This window comes from Glycine max, chromosome 9 (assembly GCF_000004515.6).
Source record: "Glycine max cultivar Williams 82 chromosome 9, Glycine_max_v4.0, whole genome shotgun sequence".
NCBI classification, from domain to species: domain Eukaryota; kingdom Viridiplantae; phylum Streptophyta; class Magnoliopsida; order Fabales; family Fabaceae; genus Glycine; species Glycine max.
Genome location: NC_038245.2, coordinates 41,107,788 through 41,126,456, shown reverse-complemented (window position 1 = coordinate 41,126,456; position 18,669 = coordinate 41,107,788). Strand labels below are relative to the sequence as shown.

Below are 18,669 nucleotides of genomic sequence, written 5' to 3'. Positions count from 1 at the left end.
ATAAATAAAGAATAAGACTTACACTTTTGTAATTTTCAAATAAAAAATATATTAGAAAGGATCTTAGAAAATGTGTTCATAACATTTTTCATCAACAAAACTTTTTTTTTTTTTGGAGAAACAATATTCTCACCAACAAAACTTAACATGCATGCTAATGGATGATTGAATCCCTCAAATGTGTTAATTATAGTTCAATTCGTACCTGTGTATATGAAAAGATTTTGCTAGAAAAATCAAAACTCGTTTAAATGCCACTTAGGTCTTGAAAGAAATCATGCACATAAAAGAAAATTGAATAATAGTTGTTGACAACAAATATTGCACTATTAACACTCGACGCGTGCTGTTCATTATTCAAAGATGGCAATAACTTCGTTTCTAAGTAGCTGTGATTAACCAAACATAAATAATGCGCAACGCCAACAAATACTAACGACTCAAAACTGAATCTTAATCATTTATATTAACGAATGGGTGATAGTCCCTAACAACCGCACTGAGGCAAAAGTTACGGTTTAGTTAACATACTGTTGTGTATCATTTCACCACATACCAACCATATGTTATGGAAGATTTGTTTTAAATGGCTCTCAAATAAGCTTTCTTATTGCAAGAAATGTTCACATGTTTGAAAATTTGTACATTTTTTTGGAATTTGCTGTCCTAAGACGATTGACACTACTTTTACATAGAAAAAACTTTAATACAATTTCCTAGATTTTTTTGGTTTTATTCTTCAATTAGAATTAGAATTCCACATCAATAATTTGTATACATATGTTACCGAAGTAAAACTTCAATTCTGATTGAAAAACAACACACACAAAAAAATTGCATGTAAGTTTTGTACTTTCACATATTAGGTTAAGCAGTGTGTGAAGGAGAACCGTTGGAAGAGTCCAACTAGGCACATGAAATTTAAGGCATTTGCACAACTTACAAGGTCACTATTTACAGGAACAGACATTTTTCACTCATAGTCCATCTTTTTCTTCAGCTGTTAAGTTACAGCTGCAAAATTTCCTAACTATTTATGGACATCAAAATTTAGAATTGATATTACAACAATTACAAAAGAATTCAAACAAATGGTACAACCTGACTGGAAAGAGAAAACAAAGTAAAAGGACAGGAACAAAGACTGGAAAGAATCACAACTTGGACAATAATGTAAGTTAGGTGATGGCTTCAACCACTCACTTTTTTTTTCATTCCAAAAATACTATACAACTTGGCAACTTGTTCTCCACCTTTCAGCAGCAAAACAAGCAAAGATTTGGTTAGTTGTATAATTGTATCCTATCTTGCCGAGTCTTCTACAACATGCAATGACTGACCCTTCTCATGCTTCCCCGACACACTTGGTCGAGGCACTTGAGAACCAATAACTGACTTCTGCAATGGCTTCAGAGCCGCCAATATTTCAGCAAATGTAGGTCTCAAATTTGGATCTCTATAATACAAAAAGAGAAACATCCAGTCAGGCAAAAAATAAATTTTTTCAGGCAGATCCTTTGCAGGATCACTTGGCTGTGTTCTGTGACTATTATTTGTACAGAAAAATTTGAATCATATCATGCCTACTACTTTTTATCATTTAACCTTATACAATGATGCAGCTCCCATTAAGTACATCTACGGTAAAAAAAAACTAGGATGACTAATAATTTCACAAAGTGTTTGGCACCAGCAGCATATTCAATCTGGTTCAATTAAATAATCTAGCATTCAGGTAGTTCATCAGTTGGTCTCCGAGCAAATCATAATTGTTGGATAGGACAAGGGAAATTGACAGACTTGGCATATTGAGAGTGCTAGTTTTAAGTAATGCAATATTTAAGAAGAGTGACGACAATGCATTTAAGGAGGGACACAATTATGGAATTAACATAAATTGCTGCTCCAGTCTTAGCACTCATTGTTTTCAAATAATAAAACCTTATTGATGTACAAGATTAATAGCTTACACTTCTACAGTCACTAAGGATATACTGCTCACGGTTGTCTTTCTTTCCCCTATTTCTCAGTAAAGGTCTATTTGTTAAAGTCAAGCAAAAATAATAGGGAATTGTGATTATAAGTAAGACAAAGCAACTATGATAATGCATTATGCAAAAAAGCCAACTTTAATGATTCCCACACCAGCTGGTTGCTGTCACTTGTCAATAAAGTTAGTAAGAACCATAATTAATTTCATAATATACTGCCATAAACAAATTTTCCTACTAGGAGGATCAGACTATTTTGTTTGAGACAGACCTTTCAGCAATCCAAAATATATTGCAAATGCTGACATGAAAAGAATTTCACCAAAAATAAACATATTTACAGACATTTTTAGAATGAAAGAATAAAATAAAGAAAAAGTATACTCACGTTTGCCAGCATTTCCTGATAATATCAGCAATTGTAGGGTCCATATCATCTGGAATGTCAAGACGTCGATGCTGGAAGCCCACAGCACCAACAACTTGCATCGGATTCATTCCTCCCCATGGTTGCTGCATAGTAGAGAGCTCCCATAATATGACCCCAAAGCTATAAACATCACACCTTTATATTGTATCACAACTAATTAGCATCATAAAACCAGGAAGGGTTTAAAAAGTGGCAAAGCCAATGTGAACAGAAGTATGAGACAGGAGATCACGCCAAAGAACAATATTTCAAATGAAAACAAAATCCCAATTTGTTTTATTTCCCTGAAACTGCAGATGATAATTTTTTTGTGTTGATTAAAGATGATTTTATTAGTGAGGAAAGGTAACTACAACTCCACAACAATCTTTTTGGGGAGGAGTTGGGGAAGCTAAGAAAATTTTAAGCCTAACAAGACAAATAAAACTTGGACACTCCTAAAAAACCTCCATGCTGAGTATCAAACAGGACATTTATAAAGCCCGCCATATTCCATAACATATGAAAGGACACACAAATACCCTTGAAAATGCAGGCCTTCTGCTTTGACTAAGTAGACTGTATGTAACAAAAATCACAATACCACAACATTTTAGCTTCATTTTTCTCAGGAAACCTTTTAATCAAATCTGTGAAACGGAAACAGGGTGGAAAGACACTCCTAGAGTCACCAAGAACTCCAACAAGCATTTTTAATGAGAAATTATCCACATAATTATACAAAAAATAATAGTTACTTTTTTCTGAGCAAGCCTACACACAGCCACACTTAATAGGAGAAATATCCACATGAGATTTGCGGATGTGCAGCACGTCATTTTATGGCAATATTAAGTAGAGGAGGAGTTGAAAGAAGGGAAAGATTGCAACTGCACCTCCTACCCATAATAATAATAATAATAATAATAATAATAATAATAAATAAATAATGACAACCAAGAGTAAAAAAATTACTTCTCATTTGAAGGTTCATTTCTCAACACCTCAGGAGCCATCCACTCAGCCTGAAACATAATATGCAAAATGTTAGTTGGAAGCTTTTATTCATAAGTGAATGGACACAAATAGAATGACAATGCAAGAATTAAATGTGAATGAGTATTCTTAGAATGTGGGTTTGGGCCAGGTCTAACTCAACCCCAAAAGTTAGCTCATTGGGTGAGGGTTGCCTCCCAATTATATATTCTATTGTTGTCTTATCTCTAGCCTATGTGGGATTTGAGTTTTTCTCAACACACCTTCTCACGCCCAGTACTATTGAGCTTGGTGCGTGGATGACACGGTGGGTGGCCCATTTAATGGAGTTAGCTTTTGGGATTAAGTCCAAACCCACATTCTAAGAAATACAAACTATTAAATTCTGTGTTTTTATAGATATGGTCTGTGTTGATTAAATGCAATTTTCCCTAATTTTCAATGATTTATGAATGCAAACTATTAAATTATCTCAGTTTTTGCTTGTCTGTAAGACTTTGCACAATTATTTTGTTCATGAAATGGGGAAATCAACATTTTTTTTCATAATCTGAACCTGCCTAAATAAAGAACAAAACTATGGTTAAGCATATAAGAGAGAGAGGTGGAAAAAGACACAACCAGGTATGCAGTTGCATGACTACCTTCAGATCAAATATTAAGCAGCATCTAGCATCACTTGAATAAAGTTATTATTACCTGCCTTATGCAGTGATGGCAACTGACAGTATCATGCAAATTTTATAGTTGTATTTTTTTTCAGTTTTTTTCTTCTTCAAAGAATTGTATATATGCGGACTTCTCTCTAAAGATTATCAACACATACTTCCTTGAACCATGTTTGAAATCGATACTACAACATGTGCAGTTGTGCACAAAATAATCCTAGGCCTGAAGATAGGCATTGTGTGCCCCAAAGGCTTAATTTACTAGACAAAGCATATACTAAATGATAGAGCAAAAAGTTCCAGGCCTCCAAAACCGTTTTAAATAAAATAGCAAGTGTATACATTTGAATGTTATACATACGTGTATATAGCGTGACTTCAATTAAACATGTAACATTGTGAACAGCCATGCAAGTAAGAGGATTAAAGAATAAATAAGTTGCAATGGGCAGAGTTTTAAGATAGCTTACTGTTCCTGCAGTTGATCTGGAAGAAAGGAATGTGCTATGCTTCATACGTGATAAGCCAAAATCACATACCTATTCAACAGACAGAAAAAACATCATCATGTGAACGCATAGCATCCCCCATGCTATCAATAACTTTTAATCATGAGATCAGATTGCACCTTCACAACCCAATTTTTGTCAACCAGAAGATTTGGGGACTTCAAATCACGATGCACTACCACAGGAGTGCAGTTGTGCAAATAGTTCATTCCTCGAGCCTGAAGATTCAAAGAAACAAGTTATATCAAATGGGATTCACTGGTTAGTTATAGCAATAACTTTATGAATACAATACATCCGTGTTGCATTAAAAGACAATAGAATCTTACAGTATCGAGGGCCATCTTCAAACGCCTTCGCTCATCTAATTGACTGTTTGGTCTGTGAAGTAATCTATACAAACTTCCTCTGCATAAGATGGTCTACATCTCAGTATTTGAAGAGTCAAAAAGGAAAAACAAAAACCCATACAAAAGATTAACTAATTGCATAAAATAAATACCATAGGGAAGTTGTAGGGGGTCCAAATTAATGATGTAAATAGTACACAAAATATAACATTTTAGATTCTTACTTCGTCTGAATATGATTTTATTAATCATACAAGCATCAGAAAACAATTTAGGTTTAAATCAATTAGATGTAAAATGTAAATGGTAACTGCATGCTTATAGTTATATCCAACTTTGTCTGCTCACGTCTAGAATATTCATCTATTAGAAGATGCATTTGGGAATTATCAAAAAATAAATAAATCACTAAATGCATTTATTTAATGAAAAAATCTTAGCAGGTTCCTAATTATTACTTTCCAATTAGCATTTGGGATACATGCCACATGGCCACATCATTTAATAAACCAATTTGGAAAGTATATTTGGTAGTAGCATCATTATTTTGTCTTCTAGAGTAGTAAGAACCTTTTCATAAACTACGATGTCAATGGAAGGAAATATCAACTACCGGAAAAAAAATGCCAATCTACAGCTCATAATTCATCTGAAGAACTGGGAAATGAAGAATTTCAAGTTACCTGGGAAGAAATTCAGTAACAATCGAAAGATTTGGAGGTCGAGTTACAGCTCCCATGAAGAGAACAACATTTGGATGCCTCAATCTTTTCATTATTCTGACCTATTGGAAGTTAATATCATAAGTTTTCTGGTTTCTAATTTATATAATATAATGGGTTAAATAAGCTTTTCAATCATCTAAATTTATTGGTATGCACAAGTATATGCAGCATTGACAGCAAGAATCACTACACAATTTCCATAAGGAACCATATAAATACAAATATTAGAGGGTGGGCCAACAAAATAAGTAAACAACTAAAACCACAATATTTTGCAGAAATAAAACCAGAATTACATCTGATAATATTTTGAAATGATCAATATTAGACATAAAAGCATTCATGAGCCTTTTACCTAACAGCTTAAACTGTTTGGATAATTAATTCATGACATGTTATGAAAGCCTGTGAGTGGTCATGAGTTCAGTCCTTGTTGCCCATATCATTCTAATTCTAATTTCTAATAAACAGAAGAATTTCAGCACATCATTCTAATTTCTAATAAAGATATGCTAAACATAATAATCCAGCATATCTTTGAGATGAAAGACGTCTCAGAGTCATTTTTGGATTTTAGCATCTTCTGTTCAAAACAGAATCCTATTTAGAACTAAAATATAGAAGGATTATCTGTTTTTCTTTCCTTCTATTTTTAAAGGAATTTAAGCTACTTAGGTTGAATTTTAACTTAGTTTGTCCTCAAGAAAATGAATTTTAGAATATTAGAGTGAAAGAGATAATCTGTTTATTTTCTGTTAAATTTATTTGGGAACTTTCTTTATTTTCTTATATTTTTCTTTATGTTTCTATTTTAGGAAATAAAGGGAAATTGGATCTTTAATGGATCAAGAAAATATAGCAAAAGCACAGCCCAAAACACACAAGAATAGTGCATTTAAAAGCATTGAGCTTGAACATCTAGCCCACATATAAATAGGATTAAAGAAAGAGAAATAGAGATATCTTGATCTTTTTCAATCACTGTTGGGGGCAGTCTATCTATCTCTCTAAAAGTTCTATGGGACGAAAAGGGTGGAAACTCATTTCTTCAAGGATGTTCAGAGTTTTTCTTTATCACTTTCTTATTTTTGCTTTTATTTCCCCAGTGTCAAGCTAAACCACATTTTGTCAGGGTTAGGTGAATTTCAATGCAATCTATGGATCTCTAATTTGGGATATTAATATACTACGATTTCTTTATCATTGTGTTTGTGTTCTCTCTGCTTAACGCTCAAGACTTGATCAATCTTAGGATGATTTAATCTATTTGATAAATGGAAATTTGTTTCATGAAAGCACTTAAAAACATGAATCTTGTAATCCTTTAGGCTAGGAATAGTCATTGGATGTTCGCTATCTTTAGGAAGTTCTACACAAAAAGATTATTCATTTTTAATTTCACCCAAAAATTAGGGTTCTTAATTACAGATCTAATAAATTAGCAAATCTGATAAACAAAGTAGAAACTAAATTGAATTAATACTCATATTAGAAATTCTATATGACATTGAATGAAACTTAATCCCAACATTTTTTTCATTTGAATTATACCCAATTTCTTGGGGTGTTTTTGTTTTCTTAATTCTAAAAGAAAACCTAAAAATAAATCTTTATTGTTACTCTTTAATTTTAATTACTATTTCATTCAAACAATCCAATTCCAAACCTTTTTTTTCCATGGTTCCTAACTTCCCATTAGAATTATCTTTTGAATTGCAAGTCACCCCTCAATCTCTGAGAACGATACTTGGACTTAACCCTTTTTAATTATTACTTGCAAGGACTAATACACTTGCCAAGATCCCATAAAAAATAGCCCAAGAGGTTAAAAAATGAAAGGCACTCTTCACTTCAGAGGGGCAGGCCTTAAATAACAATGCATAGAATCCTATAACAAATTTAAAGGCAAAGAAATCTCGTGAGAATATGTGCATTCTCTCCAAACCAGATACACCAAAGAACATCATTAACAAGAGAACAAGTAAAAGAAACTTTAGCATGAAATCCTGAGTCTGAAATAGCCCATATATAGCACATATGAAGCATGCTCTAAAGTAAATAGATTAATATAACCCCCCTCCTAATTTTTGAAAGCCAAATCTAAACAAAAAAGATTGCAGCCATATTTTATGTGATTATGAAGATGAAGCACACAAATCACATTAATGGAGGCAACTGAAAACATAAACTACAAGAACACTGCAAAAATGAGTAAATTGCAAAAGAAATACAGTGGGGGAAGTAGAGATGGCCTGTACCTCAGTTTTAAATTCTTCAAGTGATTCACCAGATATATCTTGATCTAGAAACCTTTTTACAGCAATTTCCTACACACCAAAGAGCATAAATGTGCAGCAAATGTAAGAATCTATAATCTACAATATAACAGAAAATATATCATAACAATACTGACAAAAATAAAATGGGAGGGGCAAAGTAAGGTAGCAGTGAATATTGCAATAACACAGATGACTATTTCATTCAGATCAAAATGAAACTAAAGCCCAAGAACTCTTGGCACGCATTCAAGTAATAAAGAGAATTACATTTTATAATTTGTAGCACATACACAGGTGCAATTGCAGCACTAATAAATCTTAACACTGTACATTTCATTTCAACATAAAGATAATAATAAAGATGCATAACATACAGCTTAGTGAGAATAACACAGTTAATTAGGTTCAAGAATATAAGAAACTCACAGTTCCATGCCATTCACCACGATATACCTCACCATACGACCCTGCATGTCAAACATGTGCCACCCAAATGCAAGTAAGTCCTTCATAGTTCATTAGCAAAACCAGACAAATAGTAACTGCCATCTAAGAAAAGAATGTAAACAAATCTTGTAGAGCAAAGTACAGTTAATACCAAGTCCGATACGCTCACCGAGCGTGATTTCTTCCCATGGAATGTCAACCTCAGCAACTTCATGATCATCTAATGCAGAATCAGATTTTGTGCTATCATTACTTACTACTGACCTATCAGATCTTCTGTCCCCTTCTGAATTTGCTCCTAAAGCTATATGCTCTCCATCACCACTACCCTTCAGGTCATAGCCAGCACTGTCTGTATCTCCATCACTTCGACTGCCCTGTTCATACTGTCTACTGACAGCAGCAGTTACTACAGCTGCAGCAGTAGCGGTAGCAGCTTCTGCTACTGGAAGCTCTATGTTTGAGTCAATGCTTGATTTTGCCACTGCAACTACCATAGAAGATGCAACAACAGCAGCAGCAGCAGCGGCAGCGGCAGCAACTGGGACATTTTGCCCATATTTTACCTGAGTTGGTATTTGCTGTCCAGCTGCTTCTCCTGTATGAAGAGGAAGGTTGATTCCTAAACCTTCTACAGGTTTCAAATGCTCCAGCTGACTGCTAGAACTTGCCTTGGGAAGAGCTCTAGGAGGAAAAAATTGAGCAGGACTAACATTACCATCTATCTCAGCTTCTTGCCGTCCACTTCCCTGTTCATGTTCATCTTTTTCTTCAGTTAGTAAGTTGGCCTCAGTTGAGGAACTTAATTCCTCATCATAAATTTCAGAAAATAGATTTGGAGGAGCAACCACACCACTTTCAAGTAAAACATCATGAAGTTTCTGGGCTAAGTGAGGGTTCTCCTTGGCAGCATCAATCATGTATAGAGAAACATCTTTGACTTTCATTCTACGTACTGCAGGAGAACTTATCCCTTCAGTCCAAGAAGGAGATCTTGCATGTACATGTGGATGATTAGGTCTGCCAGGAGCTTCCTGCCCCGTGATCTTCTCAACATTGTAAGGACTTTTAAATTCATTCAAGGGTCTCATTGATTCTTCCTTTCCTGTGGAGGACCTGCTTACATCATATTCTTTCCCTGTATGGGAAAAATGTTTTGACCTGTTTCCTTTGTCCAACATCCCCAAATCTGAAGTTTCTTCGTATGAACTTCCAACACCACTGCTGGATGATGCTACATGAGAGGAATCAAGGTCTCTTGATGAAGGACTGGCCACATACAAAGACTCATCGTAGTCTATTTGTGATCCAGTTGCATCAGAAGGAATAAGTGTTCCAGGATCTGCCATTAGGTCAACAATGTACTCCCTGAAATTCAAATCAAGCACATCTTGTAGTTAACGAACAAGCCTTTGCAGCTCTTTAAGTTAAAACAGATACAAAAAAGAGTGGGATAATGTTTAACTACTAGCACCTTTAAAAGACTATTTATTTGAAACTTCAACAAAAAGCTACAACAGCAAAGGCAAACCAATAACAAAGACACGGTAAAATACAGCTTCTATCCTTGGCCAATAAGACACAAAAGAAGCATTGAGAAACACCATTTTCATGTGTACTCTGCCCAATAGAAACTTGATGACAAAGAATAAGTAAAACAATTAATATCTCAATGGAGAATTATCAATAAACAAATTCTGCCTACTTGCCATCATTAAAAAAATACTTCAATCAAAGTTACCTTCCATCATCAATCTTGACAAAGTTTATCGCCACATCATTGGAGCCTGTATATTGCAGCCCCTTCACCAACCGACATGGGATGCCCAAACTATCAGCTAGAACCTACATTTGTTATGAAGCAACTATTTTTACTGTGCCAGGAATTCTTGGAAAATAAATCAGAGAATTGAAAACGATGACAAACATAGTGCATGTTTGAATTACCATTGCAAACCTTCCAAAATTACGTTCAGACAAAAAGATACAAAGGATATCCTTCTCCAATAGTACTTTCAGCACCCTCTAATGGAAAAGTAACAGTAATCCAAACATGGCTATAAAAATTCAATGTCATCTTACATACAGTGGTTTGCTTGATCCATGTACACAACCCCATCCAATGGAAAAAGGCTTTTGTTGTTATATCTTAAATTAAATGCACAGTAAAGTTTTGAAGAACTAAGAATTAAGAGAATACAACAAAAATATCAGAGATTGTAATAGTTCACCCGGGATTGATCTTTCTCTTGAATCTTGATATATTCTAACAATTTTTTTTGGTGTAAACCTAACAACAATTTCTCATTAGAGCCTTCTATCAACTAATGCATGGAAGCATTCTTAATTGAAATTCAATACACAAAAGAAAATGGCGGATAAATACCTTAAATAACAACGCACGATGCCGAGCCAATCCAATAGTTAGAGAACCAAGTGGCAAAATCATGCTACCAAGGGTTGCTTTCAGACTGTAACTAAGACTCCTCCACGCTCTTGTCATGCTTTCAGGATCCCCAACGGGTCCACCCATATAGTCAGCCACAAATATTGCAAGCTTGCGCACCAAATTGCTATCTATAACTACAAAATCTGGACTTGATTTGCCAGTCAACTCCTGGACCTTTTGCACAAGTTTCAACAAATTAGAATCAGCAGCCCTATTGACCAAGACAGCTTCCCATGTACCACTACCTGCGATTGGTGTTCCTTGCAGTTGCAGATCTACAAGGGAAGGCATTCTTGCAGGGGTTGACTCAGTTAAGCTCCCATACAGATCATAGAAACCATCCAAGGTCTTGTCATCATAACCAAGAGCATTGTAATTCTGTGAAGCACGGATAAATCTACGATATGAGATAAGTTAGAAAGGAATATAAGTAGGATAAAGTAGGGCCGACTAACCAGATGAGATGACATATAGGAATAAGTTCATTTTATACCAAAACCGTTTAATGCATGCATCATCTAAAGCAATCCAAATAATACATAGCAATCTAAGTAAATACTAAATCATAAACCCTCTATGTATAGAACCAAAAACTGCATTTGAAGCCAAACATAGAAAAACAGAAGTAAAAAAGATCCAGGGTTATCTCTATAAAGGGAAATTGGGAAAACCAAGACTACAAAAAGATCTCATAAAAAGGTTACAATAACACTTTAATAATAATTCAAAAAACATACACCCTAAGGAAACCACCCCAGCAAAGTATACCAGGCTAGCAACAATATATACTAACATTTTGTATGACCAAATGATAAAAGATTAGACACTATACAAGAGAAATTTAAGAGGCATTTCGAACAAGATAAGACCTATTTACAAATTATGTATTAAGGGAGGAAGTTACAGCAGACAAATCTCTTTAGAGCAAGTCAGCAAGACAAAGCCTACATAGAAAAATCTTCTGCTTAATCCAAATAATAATTTAATATTATTTTTTCTGATTAATGTTCCATGCACCTATTATCCCAAAAGCTTACATTATTTGGGGAAGACACAAATGATTTATTACATATCTATCACACCCGTCACGCATGAACTCTTTGGGGTTGATGCATTGATAATGCACAAGCTAACCTACTTGGTGCAGAAATTCATCTTATGGGGGCAGCAAATCAAACTCTAGGTAGACAAATATAAGCTATGAGACTACGTCATGAACCAATTATCCTGAAAGCTTAAGTTGTTAGATGAATACCTGTAAATGGTTTATATTAAATTTATAACAATATGTCTCATCATTTTATCAAAGTGATTTCAGAATATTAAAATGTAAAACAACATTTAAGGGCCAAAGACCTTAAACTTCCATTTAAAGAAAGAACCGTATTTTGGTCTAAGTATTTAAACATAACCTTAACTCTAAAGTCCAAAGGCAAACAAACTTCTCTTATCTTCATATCAATATTCCAATCAATTTATTATACTTTAAACCATCATTTATATCCAGGAGGTACGCCAGATTAGTCTGAAATGCAAGGATGCAATGCATCTAGCCTTGACTGCATCACTTCTCAATATATATAGCTGATGCTGAATGATTTTGAAAATTTCAACCCCAAAAAGCATAGTTCAGAATGCCATTAATATATTTAACAATGTCCAAATTCTACCGACTTTGATGATTTGCTATCCCTGTCATTCCACATGGGTAAGAAAGGTCAAAGGAAAAACCCCACATGAATGCACATGTGATATAAACACAATCTCATATTCCCATACCCTTCCTTCCATTTTTCTTTTCTCGTCATCTGCAGGCTAAGATCTATACTCTTACATAAAACTCCATGCTCCAAACAATGCCAATGAAGTAGTACCAGTCTACACATCTGAAATTCTTTAAAAAAAATTATAGAAGTCTCATATTTCTCTAAGAATGAATGGCCTGATAACCAAACTTATGATATGACTTCCAATATCTTTTCTTCCAGCAGCACCATGATAACACAAGAAGAATGTGAATAAAGTGACTTACCCAATACCGGTAGGCCACAACTTCAGCTGGTGTGTAACCAGGGTCACAAGATCCCAAACTGATCTGCTTAACAGCTTCAATTTGCACGGCCTCAGGATCCTCCTTTGCACTAAGCTCCAAAGCCAGTTGTATCTGATACTCTTCCTCCACTTCAGGATCCCTTGAACCACTAGACCCTGAATCAAGCCTAGCTGAATCTGAAAACACAGCATCCAAACCACCACCACTGCTCACTGCATCAGATGGCTCCATTCTCTCACCCCTCAGAGAATTCAACCAACTGGAGAGCCCGGAAAAGGGCTTTTGCTCAGAACTTTGAGGGGACGTTGAGCGCACAACCTTCTTCTTGGAAGATGAAGATGAACCTAGATTGGACTTGTTTCCTCCCTTTGAAGATGATGAAGAAGACCCTTGTTCATTCTCTGATTGGTTAGACATGATATGAAGCTTCTTAAGAAGGTTCTTCATGTCTTTCCACTGAGCAACGGTACTGAATGCTAGAGAAGTGGAAACTCCTCCATAATGATATTGGACCAAGCATGAAATCCAAATCACTTTCTCATAGAAGAAGAAGAAGCTTCTTTTTTTGTTTGGCAAAAAAGCTCTTACAACCAAAATAAATACCAAAAGAATCAAGTTTCAATCAAAACAATAACACCCTTTTGAACCTTTGCCCAATCAAGGCGATCCGGAGATGAGTTGGATTGAAATGGAGCAGTTTCCTTTACACCCCAGACGACAACAGAAAGACACTGTTGTGAGACAACACAGAAATACACGAGAACAGAGAACAGAAACAAATATGTGCAGCCTCAACTACACCAATTTCGGATGTTCTGTTCTAGTACACCACTCCACACATCATCATCGTCGTCATCTACTTTAGGAAGCAGAAAGAGGTAAAAACGAGAATCACTGAGCAACCCCAGATTGAGAAAGAAGGATCTTTTCTGAGCGGAGCACAAAGACAGAGGGAGAAGCAACAAGTGGAAGGAGTAGTAGGGGCCCACTTGAGTAGAGGAGCAGAAGGATTTCAAGGTCCCAGAAAAAGGTGAACTTGGTGGGAAACACAACAACCAATGAAACACCCCACTTGTTGGTTCTTTCTTTCTTCTCACCCTCTAGTTAGTCTAGTCCTCCACATTAAAATGGTGGTGCCATGAGTTTTAACACAACTTGAGTTTTAATTACTCTATGTTTGGATTAAAGTTACAAAAGTTTATTAGTATTTTTGTTTTGCTCATTTAAATGGCTAATTTTGTGTTGAAATTTACAAATCTTTAAATCAAGCGTAGCTCTAAAGTTGTCAACATATGAAATATATTGAATAAACAAGTTTTAAAGAAATAAATTTTAATATTGTTTTGGCTGAAATAATAAATTTAAATATATTGACACTAGATAAAATTCTTACGTTATCATTCAAGTATATATTGTTATATTGTTAAGATTATTAATTTTAACCGCTTAAACGTCGTGATTTTTTTTAAAAATGAGGTATTTAGGAGACTAATTTTTCTTATCAATCATATCACATTATATTAATATAATGTCCAAAGTGAAATTTAATTAATTGATAATATAAAAAATCCTATACAACATATAAAAATTAAACTAAAAAATAAGAACTTAATTTTTATGCATATATAATTTGCATTCTTAATTAATCAAAATCATCTCATCATACATATTTTTTTAAAGTAGTTAAAAAGTCACATAGGATCAAGTGAGATGACTTAAATGGAGAAAAATATTGGAGGTTATCTATATCACAAAATATTTATCAAGCTCAGAGAAAAATTTTATTGTATAGTTATACATCCAATTATACTATATCATAGTGAATATTAGATTTTAAAGGAACATCATAAAAGAAAAATAAGAATAACAAAAATAAAAATATTAAAATAAATATGTTATGATACAAGAAATGACAAAATACAAAATGACTATATATGAGAAAAGATTGATATAGCATATATTCAAAAAAAATATATATGACATTGAGAAAGAGAAAGAGAAAGTAACACTTGGTGTGAGTGTTTATTTTCTAAAAATAATTTTCATTTTCAAGATTTATAAAACTATGTATTGAGAAGAAAGTACTCTAAGTGCCATCCTGTTTTTACTTTTTCAAAAAAAAATTAAAAACATTATAGGTTATTTTTAGTTTTGAGCCTGTTTTTTAAAATATTTTAGAAAAATTATTTTCTAAATTTTAAGCAAGCATATTTACTCTTATTTTTTATTTTCTTTGAGAATAAAAAAAATACTCAAATCAAGTGTCACCTAAAAAAATATGTTAGAAAAAATCAAAGATCTCATACTAAATAATATTCCTTAAAATTTGATTTTTTTTTTTTTGGTCATATGGTGTCATGTCCATATAATCGGCCTAACTTATTAGGATAAGATTTTGTTATTGCAATAGTTAAACAATAAAAGGACAACAAATTTTTACAAAACATTCACATTATATATTTTATTAAAATTAAAAAAGAAAAAAACCTTTTGCTTTGAGTTGCACACCCTTTGGCTATTTCAAGCAAACCCAATTTTTGTCCTTGGCGAATGGCGATAAATGACACTTTTTTTTTCCAAATGGTTTTAAAGTGGAAGTGGCAAAAACTCACTTTCATGCTCAAGCTTCCAACCATGCCCAAGGACTATCTCACTCACCAACTATAATAATTCCCACTTTGTTGCCCCTAGCCATCTTTCGATGCTGTATATCATACTCAATTCAACGCTAGCTACTTGATTTGGCTAAGTAAATCATTTACTAATTTGCCAATTTTAGAGTTTGATCAGTTAAAAAGTAATAAGCCTTTTTATCAACACTTACTTTTTAGTCCCAACTAGTTAACAAAATATATATATTAAAATGGTTTGAACAAAAAAAATCTTTTTAATTGTTATTTTAATGTATTTTAAATTTTTATTAATTACATATATAATAAGCATTATATTCATGCAAAAATTGTTCAAAAAATAGTCGAAAATTTAACCAATTGATTCGTCACCAAATTTTCAATTTTACGATATTTATTTTGTGTATTTGTATGTTTACTGCTAATAGAAAAGTTAAACATTACTACACGAAGTGGCTCAGTTACCAAATTGATTAGTATTGTTTAACTAGTTTTATGTTTAATTAATCATCTGAACTTATTCATTTTAATTAGTTATTATACATAAAACTTTAGTTTATTCCTTATACTAAAAATTTTAGTAATCTTTTCTATGGTTTAGTCTCTGTTGTTGATTTTTGACGGTGTAAATTTTCTTGCAAATGCTAAGTATAAAGACTAAAAAGTAAAAAAAAAAAAAAAACATAAAATATATAAATATAAAGGCTAAACCTAAAAGTCAACACAAAATATGGAGATTAAATGATTAATTAAACCTTAACTTTATTGACCGTTATTTTAAGTAAAAAGTTTTATTAAAAAATCACGGTATGTTATGTACTAATAACATTGAATATCAATTTTTTAATTAAAGTCTTTTAGTATTTTAACCGTTACTTTTTTTTAATATTTTCGCCGTATTATCAAAAGCCAAGTAATACAGGGAAGACAAAAGTAAAAGAGACTTGATCTATTTTTACTTGCGATTTTGTATTATCAATTCTTAAACCGGTTCCTGTAAAAAAAAAAAAAAAATCTTAAACCGGTTCACTTTTTCTTTTTGCTTATGGTGAAAAGAATAAGCCTTAAGCTTGCACAGGGATATAAACTTGGATGTATTGTAATTGTTTTAAAGACTTCTCAACACATTGAAGGGTAAATTTCTCTTATACCAAAACAAATTGTTGTTCATAAATGATGTTTCATTGTTCTTCATAGTTTTTTCACACATTTTTCGTGTGAGACTAATTTCTGATCTTGTATTAATTATTAATTCTGCCCCTTTAGAAAATAATTTGATTTTTGCGAGCTTGAATTTCGTACATTTGTTGAAAATTTTCAATCATTAATTGTATTCAAATTTATTTATTACTTGAGTCACTTCTTATAACTAACAAATTATTTCATGTAGTTGAATTAACAAAGGATTTGTTATATATGTTGATTTATTTATGACCTATTTGTTACACTCTAATAAAAAAAGTTTCACCACCTATTTTAGGCGAATAAAGTTTCAACGTTCAATTTACAATCTGCACACCCAAAAAAAAAAAAAAAAAAGTTTCAACATTACAAGTAAAGAGGAAGGGATTGGGATTCCAATTATGTGTATTAATATAAAGGTTTTATTCTTTTAACCTAACAGAAATATAAATCTCTAAAAGTTGAACCAGAATCCCTAACTTGTGACTAAAGATTTTTTTATCAGTGGACTCTGGGATACAAATAATTCGATCAACTAAACTAAAAATATTAATTTATGGTAAAAAAGAATTAGAAATGCTAATTATCTAGGAATAAGATGAACCCCGCAGCAAAGGGCAACAAGAGGTGCATTAACTTAAAGAGGAAGAAAAAAAAATGAGTAGGAGATTGGAAGAAAAGTCATAGATCGAGGTAGATGTAAGCTCTTATTCTCCTATGTTGCTGCTTTAATGTTGACCATTGATTCTATTGGCCATGGCATGGCATGTCTGCATCTAACAAGTCTTTACTCATGAAGGACAATGACTTCTTGTAATCCTTACCCCATACTTTTATTATATATAAAAATGATAGGGACCCAATTGCAACACACATGAGCTTTTCAAAGGTTTACTTCTTCTGGATCACTAAAAATCATTACCACCCAGCTCAACTCATCTCAAACTTTTTAGCTTTGATAAGTTAATTTTAGTTGGGATGATGCATCCTTTTTATCCAAAAATCAGGGTTAGATGGAAAAAGTAGTTGATCAGGATAAACACCAATACATATAAAGGTGTGTCTTTAGCCTTCTGTCTTTTGTCTACCTTATGGTTCCCTGATTAAGAGGGTTTATGAGGGAGCTTCTCAGCCTCTTAACTATTTGTTTTATCAAAATAATAATTTAATAGTTTGAATATATTTTTGTTCTTTAATTTTAAAATTGTTTTTTTAGTTTCTATAATGTTAAAAAATGTTTAGTCCTTTTACTCAAGTATGTCAAATTAGTAGATGTCTATGTTCATTTTACAGTTAAATAAAAAAAATCAAATAAAGACATCCAAACTATTTAATTATATTATGCATTGTACAGGTTAAAAATCTTGTTTGATAATAAAAAATCAAAATCAAAGTAGATTGTTATGTAACTGACTTGTAATTCACATGTAAGCCAAGTATTTAATTGTGTTTAGACTGAGGAATTAAATTATATTTTTTTTTTCAAATTACATGAATTAAAATGATCAATTTTAAAATTTGAGAGTCCAAAATTAAGAGAATGAAAACATATTTAAATCTAATTTAATTCTATGTATGAGATCCAAATTGATACCATGTTGGAGAGATCTTTTTCAATAAAAAATAAATTTTATTCAAGGGAAATATTCATTTAAATTTTTTTCCCCTTATCTTCAGAAACCAATCAACATTTTAGTGTTTTTGGAAAGTCAAACCAGGCAACATGCTAACGTCTACTCTCTCAGCAGTTCAAGCAATGTTAAATATGCAAGTATTCCCATATATATTAGGCTGTTATTTCTCATATGGATTTGATTGATCAACTTCAAATAATAAAACCCTTCCTCTCTTTTCTCTCTTTTCATTTTCAATTTCAGCAAACACAAGCTGAATGAAAATTTTTTTAAGTAAAGATTCGTGTCCTTCATTCAATACCCAATAAAATGATCCGCTTTTGATGATTTTTTGTCCTCGAATTAGA

General features: G+C 32.8%; 1 protein-coding gene across 4 annotated transcripts; it reads right to left on the bottom strand.

Annotated features, from left to right (window-relative positions):
• Window positions 1-907: 907 nt before the first annotated feature.
• Window positions 908-14,006, bottom strand: LOC100788742 (probable serine/threonine-protein kinase SIS8). Of its 4 annotated transcripts, none has more exons than XM_003533291.5 (13): window positions 12,856-14,006; window positions 10,761-11,201; window positions 10,116-10,219; window positions 8,526-9,742; window positions 8,354-8,394; window positions 7,907-7,975; window positions 5,607-5,707; window positions 4,903-4,981; window positions 4,693-4,791; window positions 4,535-4,603; window positions 3,376-3,425; window positions 2,380-2,556; window positions 908-1,456 (listed from the first exon to the last, which is right to left on the bottom strand). In XM_003533291.5, the coding sequence occupies exons 1-13, from the start codon at window positions 13,321-13,323 to the stop codon at window positions 1,303-1,305; spliced, it is 3,069 nt and encodes a 1,022-aa protein (XP_003533339.1). In that variant the 5' UTR covers window positions 13,324-14,006; the 3' UTR covers window positions 908-1,302. The 4 variants fall into 4 exon arrangements, 3 of the variants coding, with proteins under 3 accessions (XP_003533339.1, XP_006587479.1, XP_040860938.1); XM_006587416.4 differs by having other exon boundaries at window positions 10,761-11,220; window positions 12,856-13,997; XM_041005004.1 differs by lacking the exon at window positions 12,856-14,006 and having other exon boundaries at window positions 10,761-10,997; window positions 11,069-11,195.
• Between the last annotated feature and the right edge of the window lie 4,663 nt (window positions 14,007-18,669).

Bases quoted from the DNA above. Each gene is read 5' to 3' on its own strand.
- LOC100788742 (XM_003533291.5), bottom strand. From the start codon at position 13,323: ATGAAGAACCTTCTTAAGAAGCTTCATATCATGTCTAACCAATCAGAG. The intron at 11,202-12,855 runs GTAAGTCACTTT...CGTGCTTCACAG, and splicing joins TTGTGGCCTACCGGTATTGG to AATTACAATGCTCTTGGTTA. The intron at 4,982-5,606 runs GTAACTTGAAAT...CATCTTATGCAG, and splicing joins GTTACTGAATTTCTTCCCAG to AGGAAGTTTGTATAGATTAC.